This window comes from Octopus bimaculoides, chromosome 3, assembly GCF_046866305.1.
Source record: "Octopus bimaculoides isolate indiv1 chromosome 3, ASM4686630v1, whole genome shotgun sequence".
In the NCBI taxonomy this organism is placed as follows: Eukaryota; Metazoa; Mollusca; class Cephalopoda; order Octopoda; family Octopodidae; genus Octopus; species Octopus bimaculoides.
The window spans coordinates 33,882,209-33,896,075 of NC_142930.1; the positions used below are offsets into that span (position 1 = coordinate 33,882,209).

A 13,867-nucleotide genomic window follows, 5' to 3' on the forward strand; every position below is an offset into this window, starting at 1 on the left:
TATGCTACCACCCCGCCCGTACACTTTCACTGCTAATTAATTACTAATTAACTAGGTAACAGAAGCTAACAACTACTTCTAGGAGACCTTCCAAGCATTTGAAAGAATTCATTTTATTACTGCTAACTACTCCTGCATATCTGCTATAAACAATAATTCTCTATTAAGCCTTCCAGCAATCCCGCTGCATCACTTGTATGCCCTAAGTTTACACCACATGGCATTTCTACATATATCTTTCTTACATATCAAGCTTGGCCATCACCTACACCGCAGTGGAGTCTTACTTGATAACCAAGACATTTGTCTTTGTAAGGTTTACTTGAATCTAGGCTTTCCCTTCCACATTTGGAATTTCTTGTCTAAATCTATGAGACTTATACATTTCATTTAGAGGAAGTCCCCTTGGACAGCCAGTCTTAAAAATCAGTTATAGTCTAGAGAATGTTAACAAATAGGGGTATGATCATTGCTAACAGCATTTCTGTACCTGACTTGTCTTTCACAAACCATTCATCTACACTTAATTTCTTTAACGACCACTAGACTACATAGTGTAGTACCATGTTATCTCACTAGGAAGAGGGCATCAGTGGTGCTCTTCCTGTCACAAGCTAAACTGCATCTCATCTAAGTTAATTTTCTTGCTGACTAGTTGTGCTATAACCCATTCTTTTATTTTCATAGCTTGGGTCCATCAGTCCAATATAAAAGATGACTGAAGTAAACTGTCCAGAGATATTGTTTGGGCAGATGTCCAAGCTGGTATTTTTCCAAAATTATGATTTAAAATTTTTTTAAGTTAGGAAGAGGAGGTGGAAAGAGTTCTCATGACCATTACAAACTGTCCCAGAGTGGTGAAATTGATATAGTCTATACTTAGAACATCATTAGATTAGTACCTGCAGGAAAAGCAGGGGTGGGTAGGGAGTTGTTGTTCTGGTTTGAATGTTTCTATTAGTAAACTCTGTGAAAGAACCAAATAGTGTGTTTATTAAACAAGTCACTCTGCTGTGAAAACTTTGTTTTCTAAATGTGTAATCAATAATATCTCTTAATGGATTAAAGAACTAGTCATATAGTCATAATGGAGATTCTGCAGGTTGGAGATTTCTAGGATCTCCATCATAAAACAGCACAACTTTAGACTTATCAAACAGTCATCTAAGTATTTATCAGAATATACATAAATTTGAAATATAACACTAAAGCTTTAAAAAATATTTTGAATGAGAAATATCTTTATGATGTGTTTTATATAGAGAGACTTTTCTATAATTTAAAATCTCAATGTCCCTGTCCATATATCTATAAAGATAAACTTTGTGTGAGGTAAATTTCACTACAGTTTTGGTTTCATAATATAAATGACAAAATTTTTATTATCCTCTTTTACTAGGCTCACTTTCTTCCCTAAGAACACAAGAAAACCATTCTGAAACTTTGAATCGTCATAATGGTGCTCAATCCTTAAATAGATTATAGGACATGATAATGAAAATATATCAAAATCTTAATTGATGTTCTTCTATTTTGGATATTTTACAAAACGTTTTTCTGAATTATTAACAATTTCTCCACTTTTAGTGCCATTACTTTAACAGAAGCTATTGTATGTGTCAAATTTGGAATGGACCTCTTCAAGAAAACAGTCATGATCTGGCTTCTCTTTTGGCTTGGAGTTCAAGTAAGTATAGATCCATTATTAATATTGTCATCAGTGTTTTTGTATGCTTTTCCCCAGGCTGGTGTGAGTTGGACTAGATTCTTCAAGGCAGTATTCAGACTGAGCTGCAGAATGTATTGTTTATAAGAAACTTGACCTCAAGGTAAACATTCCTGCATGCATGCATATACACACACACAAACACACACACACACACACAAACACACACACACACACACACACACACACACACATATGTATCCTGTCTTGCAACTTCGCTCACAAGGCATTGGTCAGTATAAAGTTATAGAAGACACATACAGTAGATGAAACCTGAAACCATGTGCTTACTTAGCAAACTCCATTTTCACACTGCTGTGTCTATTTTTTAAAATTTTCTTTTAGAATTAACTCTTATTAATATACTTGCCTTATTTCATTGCCTCCTACTTTAAAAATTGTTGCATACATTTGCCTTGCTTGAAACTGGTGACAGGAAGAGTATCTGACTAAAGAAAATCTACCTCAACAAATTCCATCTGCTCAATGCAAGCAGGGAAAAGTGGATGTTAAGCAATGATGATAGACATGTATACACAATACTGGAAAGCTTCTATCTTGAGATATTTGATGTGAAATTATTGAACTATAATGTGCTCTCTTCTTTGTGCTCCATCCATCTTCTGACATCTTCAACTATTACTCTGATATTCAGGTTTATATTCATAGTAAATTCTTGTATCAATATATATACATAGAAATACTAATGACATGATCATGAAATAATTTTGAAGATACTCTTTGCTTTGTGTATATGTTTCTATCCATCCATCTGTCCATCCTTCCATCCACACACACACACACACACACATACATGCACCTTATTTTTGATCCTAAGAAGGTGTTTGAATTGTTGAGCAAGATTTTGAAGATGGGTGACACAAATAAAATGCATAAGTCCCAATTTCAGAATCTGTTGTGAGCTTTATATTTTAGAAGCTACCTAACTAACAAATATATATATATCCCCATAATTTTGTTGTGGTGGAAATTTTTTAGGGGTGAAGATAAGCTATTAACCAACTGTAGTAGTTCAAACAAATATCACCTTTTTCTAAATAAAAAATATTAAAGGAAAGTATGGAGTCCTTACACTTCACTTTGTTTTCAAAATTTTGAAAAAGAAAAATCTGCAAGCGCCATATATAAAAAAAAAAACTCCAGTATAAATGTATTTGACATTATTTCACAGAAGACTGACATTTTTGGTTTGTACATACTGCTGACAAATTCAATCTGGTGTTTCCATCCAAAGATTCTTTTAATTACAGATTTTTCTACTAGAATATGGAGACATTGTGATCAAAAAGTATAAACAGTCTCAGCTAGTTAGATTTTGCTTTCAAGACTATTTACTTTATATTTTTCTCTTCTTTCAGCTCCTAGGCAGTTTGGCCTGTGTTTACTCATGTGCACTGTTTGCTAAAAGAAATGAGGTAAATATAATTTTGATCTTTGATTCTGTGAGTATTTTAGTTACTTTCGTGACTTCAAAAATATGTGATTGTAGCTTATGTAGATTCTGTTAAGAGTTGATTAGAATACTTAGATGAGGGCCAATGTAGGCTGATATTAAATTTTCTTAGTTGCAATGAAAATAGGGGTGTCTGAGAGACAGAGACAGACAGACAGATGGAGAATGTAGTTTTCCTGCAGAAATGACAATGTTTCTAACTTCCTTTGTCCTTCTTAGACTGAGGTTAATCAATTTGATAGTTGATGTAATGTGTATTGTCTCAGGTTGGTTCATGCTTAAAATGAATTCACAATTGGCTTTGTTTGAGGGATATAATTCAGATGAAATAGATGTTACTTGCTCATCAAAGATTTAGCTAGAATAGTGGAGGGTAGAATTATGAGTTTAGGATGTTTCATTTGAATTGATTGGACTGAGAAAATGGTAATATATGCATGGAAAGAGAATTTCAAGAAGATGCTGTTCTAGGGAGAAATGAAGACCATTCAATGTGTGATGTGAAAGAAAAGTTTTTGTTTTTAGTGGAGGTAATGTATTGTCCTGAAAAGAGGGCAAATACAATTCAAAATGTTTAGAATGCTTTTGTGACAGAGAAAGCCGGTAGTTTGTGACCATGTGATTAGAATAACATTTAAAAAATGTTGGGCCACACATAATAGTTCCGTTATTTGACTTATAATTCCATGTATTATCATCCAACCCATGTTCTTTTGGAGAAATATAGTGGCTGGGTAAGGCGTAGGCATGGCTAATATGGTAAGAAGCTTGCTTCCCTACCACATGATTCCAGGTTCGGTCCTACTGAGTGGCACTTAAGGCAAGTGTCTTTTACTATAGCCTCAGGTTGACCAAAGCCTTGTGGATTTGGTAGATGGAAACTGAAAGAAGCCTGTCATATATATATATATATATATATATATATATATATATGTATATATGTATATGTGTGTGTGTCTGTGTTTGTCCCCCCACTATCACTTGACAACCGATGTTGGTGTGTTTACATCCCCAAAACTTAGCAGTTCAGTAAAAGAGACTGATAGAATATGTATTAGTCTTGCAAAGAATAAGTCTTGGGACCGATTTGGTCAACTGAAAGCGGTGCTCTAGCCTGGCCACAGTCAAATGACTGAAACAAGTAAAAGAATAAATAGAATATGGTAATATCTGATGTTAATAGCATTGGTTGTTTAATTGATCAGAGCAATACCTTGAAGGCAGTTAATTGTAAGCCTAAGAGCAAACCATAAATGCTGCACCCAAGGTTGAAATGGAACCCCATGCCATATTCTGTTACATAGTAGCAAGCTGCAAAAGACTCAGTGGTACAGTCAGCATAAATGGCACTCCTAGTTAAAATGTTAATTGAACTGTGAGGATGTAAGTCCTGCTAATGGTGATCAGGGCTAATGATTAAAGTGTAGAACTAATACACATATAGGTATGTAGGAATGAATTGTGTGTATAGTATCTATGTGTGACTGAGTGTATGCATATATGTGTGTGTGAATTTTTATACATATACACACACACACACACACACACACACACACACACACACACACACACACACACACACACACATAGTGCCCCTGGACTGGCCCTCGTGCGGGTGGCACATAAAATACACCATTTTGAGCGTGGCCGTTGCCAGTACCGCCTGACTGGCCTTCGTGCGGGTGACACGTAAAAGCACCCACTACACTCTCTGAGTGGTTGGCGTTAGGAAGGGCATCCAGCTGTAGAAACTCTGCCAAATCAGATTGGAGCCTGGTGTAGCCATCTGGTTTCATCAGTCCTCAGTCAAATCATTCAACCCATGCCAGCATGGAAAGCGGATGTTAAACGACGATGATAATGTATGTAGGAATGAATTGTGTGTAGTATCTGTGTGTGTGTGTGAATTTTTATACATATACACACACACACTTATATATATATATATATATATATATATATATATATATATACACACACACATACACCCACAGACACTTAACATTAAATGCAATTATTTTCTCTTGCAGCACAAAATGAATGCAGATTGGATGGACTCTGACAGTACAAATCGTACAACACCTGTGCATCAAAATTACTCGGCACATCATGTGCAGAGTAATTCTGCAGAAGCATCAGAGGGTAACAGCGCCCCACAAGAAACAGGCAGTCTCAGTCGTAGTCCGCTACATCATAGGGTAAAGAGTAACGTGACTAACGGAAGCCTCTAGGCAATCAGGCTAATCTGAAGATTGGATTTTGCTTCATTTCTCCCTTCCACAAGATATAATAAAAGCACATGGGAAGGGAGCTATATTATCATGAAGTAACTGTCAAGGAAGCCAGTAGTGGGTTTCATTGGGAAATTAAATTAAAATATACTGCAACAGGCTGTAACTGTTTAACAACAGACAATCACGTAAATATTGGGCAATGTTTTTTTGTTTTTGTTTTTTTTTTGTTTTATAATTCCTGTAAGCCCAATGAGTCTGTACATTGGCATTGACATTCCATTTTTTGCCCAGTTAATTATCCTAACAATGTTGTGAGGTTAGGAAGAAGGATTAAACAAAGCAACTTATGAGATTTAACCTCCTTTTATTTAAAAGCCTTTTTTTTTTTAATTTTGACTTTATGTAAGATTGTAAAGAACTGTATTTATTTCTCCCTCTTTGTAACCAAAGACTTTAATCAGTTGATGGCTTCCTGAAAAATTAAAATAAAATAAAGTTTTTAATCTGCATATATTATATGCAGTTTGTTGAAGTTAAATGGGTCAATTGGAGACACCATTCAACTCCTCCTGTCTCAAGAGTCATCAGTTCATATCCTGTTGTAATAGATAGTTCATTGTATCTTGGATTAAAATACATTTCTCAACTTACCTCTCTTTACCTAGCTGGAGAGAACAGGTACAAGACCATCTGTTGTAGACTAGCAATTTATCCAGGAACAGGGGTTTATCTAGTTGAAGTTTGCAAGAGGATTTAAGTTAGCTTTATTTAAGCAAACCTATGGAGTTAGCTGATCGAATGAAGCATTTATTTGATCAGTATTTCAAGCTATGACCATTTCATCTTTTAAGAATTAAAATATCTGATACACTCTTTTTAAATATGTTAAAGGAGTTTATTGGTGGAAATTTCACTATTACATTGATTATATCAAATAATGTCCTAGAAATTCTATTATTGAATTGCCAGGACTGATGTTTATCAAGGATCTTCAGACTACTAGATTATTAGGTCATGGCTTGATACACTAATTCTTTGTAATCCTATCACAAATTATTGAGCAGTACTAAAGAAACAAACTGATGAAGTACTACAGAGCTGGTTGCTATTGCACTTAACTTTTAACTGAAACAATTACTTAACTGATGGGTTTCTTTCTAAGCTTTAGTGGCCTCACTTTAATTTTCCTCTCTTTAATCAAATAATTTATTTCCAATCATGTAGTTAACCTGCTAATTTTATTTGTTCCAACACTAAATAATAAAATAGGAACAAATATTAAAAAAAAAAGTAGAAGTCTCTTATATATGTAAATAAAGACAAGAAAATTTGAAAACTTCTAGAGTTGGAGTTGTTTGAAATAGATAAAGAAATTAAATTTACAAAGATGTTATCATTCTGTAAATGCTTTTGAAACTTCTCTCAGCATTTCTTTGGCTTTATGTTTGTCTCGTACTATTTAAATGTGTTTAGACACATACACTGATGTGATCTACCCTATTTTAAGTTTGCTGCTAAGCAATTCATCTACCTCTGAAAAAGCCCCAAGCTGCAAAGGCTTAAATTTTTTTGTGTTTATATTTATTTATTATTTATCGATTTGTTTGTCTGTCAGGAACTAGATATATTGATTATATAAACTGTAGATTAATACTTTTGCTGAGAGAAGATTAATATCATAGAGAGACAATACTGCAGCAATCCTAAGTAGCTACTTAACTCTTCTCCACATTTTGTTTATTTAATGAAAAAAAAAACCTAATTAAAACTGAATTTTGTATTTCTTCTAATTATAAATATGACAAAGAAAATGTTTACTGGTTGTGTGTGTGTAATCTTGTTCATTTGTTTCTGCACCACCTATTAATTAGCATGGGCAAGCATAACTTGATTAGATTCACCCATATGAAACAAATCTATTAATATACTATTCTTCAGCCCAAACCTGATATTCAACATTTAGAAAAACCTTATAGTATGTCTCTGTATGGTTTGTTCTGTAGGCAAAGCAACAATGATTGGCTACCACACCAGTGAATTATGATGTGTCACTGAAAGTGGTTTGTGCTAAGATGTCTACATACAGGATATGAACTGTTGACCTTCCAACCAAAAGTCAGACACCTTATCAACTGAGATATCTAAAGGACCCCTGTCTAAAAGTGAACTAGCAAAAATGCATAAATTGATTCTGTGTAATTTTTCTAGTAAACACACTTGTATATATTTGTGTGTATAAATTGGTGAAACCCATAATCCATTTGTCTTCGTAGAGAGTATTTTGGGCAAATCAACACAGAGCCCATAATTCCAGGCTAATACCTAAGGCAAGATTTGAACTTGGCACTGTAAAACTAATAAAACAGTCATCATTTATACAGTGCTACTGTCTGTAACCATAAGATTTACTTTTCTGTGTCATTTCTTTCACTACTTGGTGAATTTAATGGCATTTGAAAGTTCTTGGTCAGAGGCACAGCACAATGACTTGACTGGAATAGTTGCCTCAGTTGAGTTCAACATCCTATCACATCAAGAAGCTGACATACAGACACACATTTATACATAAGATTAAAGATATTTAAAGAATGTCAGTTTTATATTTCTTCTTAATTATGATTGTCTGTCTGTTAAAGGAAGTTTCTGTTGTTGTGGTTGCTCCAATAGAAGTTCAATGTTGCAATTCAGGTTGAAATGTCAGGCTGGCTTCAACTTGAATTGACTTGGGATTTGAAACTTCTAAGAAGTTATCCATGAGGCACAATGCCTCAGGCATGTCTAGTAGAGCAATTTGCATTTTATTTGAAATATAGTTCCATTGGAACCTGAGGGTTTTTTACTCCCATCCAATGGTGGTTCGATGACTGGAGACTTTCAGAAAAAAATTGCATCTAGTGCACTTAATAGTTAATGTACTGCTGGCTACAAATAAATGGGTAACCACTTACATAACTGATTGTATTTGTTGCATATTTATCCATTACTGGCATTGGGGAGGAGAAGGTTGCAAATATTTCACTTTATACATAAATATATCTTGTTTTAATTTTATGTTAGTCTTTTACAAAAAAAAAATTAATAAATACAGAAATGTCATGGTGATTGTAAACAGACTGTCTCAAATTTCTTTAGTTCCCCTTCTGTTGTCATTTATAAACATTAAAACAAAGTCCTTAATCTAATTTATATTTGTTCTTTTCTTTTTTCATTGCTAAATCTACAGACACAGTAGCATCATAATGTAACTTCAAGTTTAAAGTAGAAACTTTAGTTGCACAATTTCTAAACTAGTGGAAATTCCTCATTTGGCACTTATTTTTCTCACCACTCTGGTTAGTTTTTACCAGATCTAGTTTAGAGCAACAAATCTCAATTGCTATTTTCTTCCTTAGATGTGTTAGGTGTGAGATTGAAATTTGTGAGATTCTATTAAAGAAGAAAATGAAGTTGGTTTCTCCATTTCCTACTCCCGGATCAGTGGAGGACATGAACTGAACACTGCAAGTTAATTAAACACCTGTTAATAACAGTTTTCCCATTTTTCAAGCAGTGATTTTATGCTTGATAGATCATGATATTCAATGACTGAACATATGTTGTCACTATGAACACAACACATTGCTGCTCTTAATGGGATATGAACTGTTGGCTTTCACTGATAATCTAAAAGTCAATACTTATGACTACCTTTGTTTCCCAATGCAAAAAATAAAATGGTAGAAATATACAACACTTGTTGTTAAAAAAGAAAACAAAAATTTTAAAAAGCATTCATATAATGTAACTTTCGTATCAGTCTTATTATAATTTCATTTAGTTTGTTTTTTTTTATACTTTTCCTTGATTTTCTTAGTAAATAGTGAGCTAAATAAAATATCTTAGGCTTCAGTGAATTGAATTCAATATCTGAGATTAGCTTTCATAATTTAACAGTTATTAAAATCGGTAATATACTGAGGGAAATATGTCATTGTTACCAGTTACACTTCTCTTGAAAATTGGTTTAGATCTAAGTCAAAGAAAAATCTCATCCCTCGACTTTTTCTTTTTTCTTCTCTAAAAACAAATGTTCCTTTAGAAGTATGTTCTAGAACATAAAATTATTTTGCCTTATTCTTGCCTTGGCAATTCTGTTCCTGTTCCTTATGAGGCGTTCTACTAAGATTACTGATAGAAGATTCACAGTCCTTGATTCACTGAATGTTATCTACAAATATTTTTGCTTTGCTTTGTTTTTTCTTTGTTTAAACAAATTGGTACTTATTAAAAATGTGCAAAATATAAACATTGTGTGTGTGTGTGTCTACATACATACAATCATATATAAAACCCTTTTTGTAAGTTTGTGTACTTGAGTACACTAAACATGCACTGAATAAAAGACCCAATACCAGTTGTTGTCAAAATATTCTTTATTTTTAGCAAAAGTTCGAAGTAAACAGTTCACCCTTGATATTAGATATCAAAATATATTACTGTGTGTGTGCGTATGTATATATATATATGTATATATATTTGTAAGCTACAGTTCACTGACTAAAACCAGTAGTGTTTATGTATTTGTGTATATAAATTCCAATTTTAGAATAGGTGCACCCATGTTTCTGCAGGTTTTAAGAGGCAACTAAAAAGAAGTTGGAAAGAAGAGGATGGGGCATTTAGCCATAAACCCACATTAGAAAACCTAACCAACCCATGCCAGCACAGAAAAGCGTATGTGAACAGACCTCATGGGTTCGATTGTGTCCTTGAGCAAGGTACTTTACTCCATATTCCTCTTGTCTACTCAACAGAAAACAAGTCCCAACAAACAACTGATGAAGCCTCAATGTTTTTCTCTCAAAGGTGAAAGTGTCTGGAACTGCTCACGACTGAAAGCCTGATAGAAGCTACCAGGTTGTGTTTTATACGTTTATTTCATACATACATATATTTGTGTGTGTATGTGAATGTAAAGTAGTGAATTTGCTTACTCATGTTTGATAAGTTTAACCAGGTGATCTACTTGTAATATTGATTTGTAAAGCAGTGCCCCTTTAGATTACAAATACTGTAAGGTATTCAATTTTTTTTAATGTTTCTATCAGTTGCTCCACATGTAATAATATAAAATTGTGTGTCCCTTATTTGGTGACTAGTTTACAACAAATTCTGTTTCAATTCCTACTGAATCTGCTCTCAGCTAGCCTCTGATTCTTTAACCAGACCAGATATATATACTCTAGTCACTAAATAAACACACTTCACTTCCTGAAGAATACTTAATTTGTATCTGTATGCTTTTTTCTTGAACAAATACAGCATCACACACATTTTATAACAAGGTGATGCCTGATAATTGTAGTTGTTGAAATATTTCTCTTTCTCTCCTCAAAATGCAAAATAAAAATCATTTTTACCTTTGAAGAGACGCAGGAAAATCAGCTATAATTTAGTTAATAAAATACATTTTGACTCGACAGTTATAATGTATTGTGTATATTGTCTACTTTGTATTGACTTGCATATATACATCTTATATGTATATGATATATATATATATACTGATATTGTGTTGGTTTTGAGGATAAGGGTTCCAGTTGATCTGATCAACAGAATAGCCTGGTCTTGAAATTAACATGCAAATGGCTGAGCACTCTACATAGTTCTCTGTGATATTCATTGTGACACAGAATGTGACGAGGCTGGTTCTTTGAAATACAGGTACAATTCATTTTTGCCAGCTGAGTGAACTGGAGCAACATAAAATAAAACATCTTGTTCAAGGACTTAATGTGCTGCCAAGAATTGAACTCGTGATCTTACAATCCTTAGCCAAATACCCTAACCATTAAGCCATGCACCTTCACTGTAAATTTATATATTACTTGAAGAGTACAGTATTATATATCCATTACAGCTGATCTTACCAATTGGTTTCACGCTAAGGGTTCAACAGAGTGTTAAGTAACAGTCTGATTATGTAACCTTGTGCTCTTTAGGAGTAACCATTATGGAATGCGAAGACCTGTTGGGGCAAGCAAAAACGAAATCGTGATGGCACCTGTACCAGTGAAGCACTAAAAGCACCGTCCGAGCATGATCGTTGCCAGAGCAGCTGTCTGGCTTCTGTGCCGGTGGCATGTAAATAGCACCATTTGAGTGTGATCGTTACCTTCCTGGCACATGAAAAGACATTCGAGCGAGATCGTTGCCAGTGCCACTGGACTGGCTCCTGTGCAAGTGGCACATAAAATAAACCATTTCAAGTGTGGCCATTGCCAGTACTGCCTGATTGGCCTTCATGCCGGTTGCACGTAAAAGCACCCACTACACTCTCAGAGTGGTTGGCGTTAGTAAGGGCATCCAGCTGTAGAAACTCTGCCAAATCAGATTGGAGCCTGGTGTAGCCACCTGGTTCACCAGTCCTCGGTCAAATCGTCCAACCCATGCTAGCATGGAAAGTGGACGTTAAACGATGATGATATATATATAGTTTCTTCATTATTTTATGTATGCTCTCCCATACCGGCATGGGATTGGACAAGTCATCAGGGACCATGTCCTAGTCATACACTGTAATTTTGACATGGTTTCTGCAGATATAAGCCCTTCCAAACACCATTACAAAGTGTACTAGGGTCACATTATTGTAACACTAGCACTGAAGAGGTTACTTTATTTTTGCAAGACTAAATAATCCCCTCTATGCCCTGTAGTCTCTGTTCTCTAGCATCAGAGACCTGTTTTATCTGTGGCAGACAACAGAAGAGAGAGAGAGAGTGGTAGATGGCTACATAGGATTATTGATCAAGAGGATTCACTACAAACGAGCCTTGTGATGGGGAAGATGGAAGACAGTAATATCCATAATGAATGAATGATGGACAATAATAAAGACAGGTGATAACGAGAGTTGGAATGAAGAATGATAGGAAAAAAAGCAACAGCTAGTAAATGAATCCAATATGATGCCATCTCATACACAAGTAAATACAAGAGTAGTAATAGGGATAGTTGCAAATAATGGAGACTTAATATAAACAATAGTAAAGAGAGCATCAAATGTATATATTATATGTACCAGTCTTCATCACCATTTTTAAATCCATTTTTCCATGGTTACATAGTTCTCTGTCACAGTGCTTCACCACAAGTTGCCATCTTTGGTCATCATTTTCATGTAGTTCACTTTCTTGAGAGCAATTTTTGCTCCTTATCTAATATCTTCCCTGGCCTCCTTCCATAGATTCCATTCACTTCCAGTACTCTACATGCTCTATCATTCACATAAACTAACATTCTCCATCCAGTGGAGCATGCTTGCCTTTTTTTTTTTCCAGCCTTTGCAAATTCCCTACATTCATAACCCATGTTTGACTACCAGACAAAAGCCTTCAGGTTGCATACTCATAACTATGTACTTCAGTAGCTGTTTCACTTGGAAGAGGTCATTGGTAGTTGTACTGTTGGCATAAACCCAAACTGCATTGCAATTAAGATAATTCTCACCCTAATCAGTAATTTTCATAACCTACTCTATCAATCTGATTTCTCAGAAGTAGTTTTTTTTTTCTTCTTCTAAAGTATTTCCTTGCTCTGCTATGCCACTCATTGGTGCAACACCTTTCTCTCAAGCCTGATTACTTCATTAAGTACTCCTGATGGTCATCCTCCTTCCCTACCACCAGTATTAATTGCACTTTTGACTACTGATGTAAGCATGAACACCTGGTGTCTCTGTTGGGTTTATTTGAGACATGCCCTTCCCCCATGCATTCTACTCATTCATAATAGCCTTTTTATGAATGTTTCTTTTTGGCTTTAGTGAGGGCAAGTAGGGCACTATTATTCTATATACAATTTTCTCACACAACCTTGCTGTCTGGAGCAGCCTATATCTCTGATCTCTTACATTGCAGATCATGTGCTAATAGCTCACAGCTTCTTTCCTGACTGAACATACTTGATGTTTAACTTGCCTTCAAGCTATTCTATTTTCTTCTTCACTGCCCCATTTTCTTCAAGTCTTTCCAAATCTATCTCTTAGCTTTTATCATTGTCTACAGTACTATTCCACAAAATGCCTGTCTGGAACATTACATCATCCACAGATTTGTCTGTGTTGTAAATTGTTAAATTATTTGCATCACAGAACTCCAGGATCTTTGATTCCTGTTCAATTTTCAAACCATAGCCTTCATTAATGTTGGAGAAGCAATCATGGAATTTTTAGCATCATCATCATCATCATCATCATCATCATCATAGTTTAACGTCCGCTTTCCATGCTAGCATGGGTTGGACGATTTGACTGAGGACTGGTGAACCAGATGGCTACACCAGGCTCCAATCTGATTTGGCAGAGTTTCTACAGCTGGATGCCCTTCCTAACACCACTTGTCATCTGTCATTGTGTCACTCTTCCCCTAATTTATTTGCAAGATATGATGT

General features: G+C 34.8%; 1 protein-coding gene across 1 annotated transcript in view; it reads left to right on the forward strand.

Moving 5' to 3' along the window:
• LOC106870932 (phosphatidylserine synthase 1) overlaps positions 1 to 9,827 on the forward strand; it is a 58,420-nt gene extending 48,593 nt beyond the window's left edge. Inside the window, exons 11-13 of the mRNA XM_014917172.2 lie at positions 1,588 to 1,687; positions 3,106 to 3,162; positions 5,231 to 9,827. Coding sequence (XP_014772658.1) covers positions 1,588 to 1,687; positions 3,106 to 3,162; positions 5,231 to 5,431 — 358 coding nt within the window. The 3' untranslated portion in view covers positions 5,432 to 9,827. The remainder of the gene's footprint in view (positions 1 to 1,587; positions 1,688 to 3,105; positions 3,163 to 5,230) is intronic.
• The last annotated feature ends 4,040 nt before the right edge of the window (positions 9,828 to 13,867 follow it).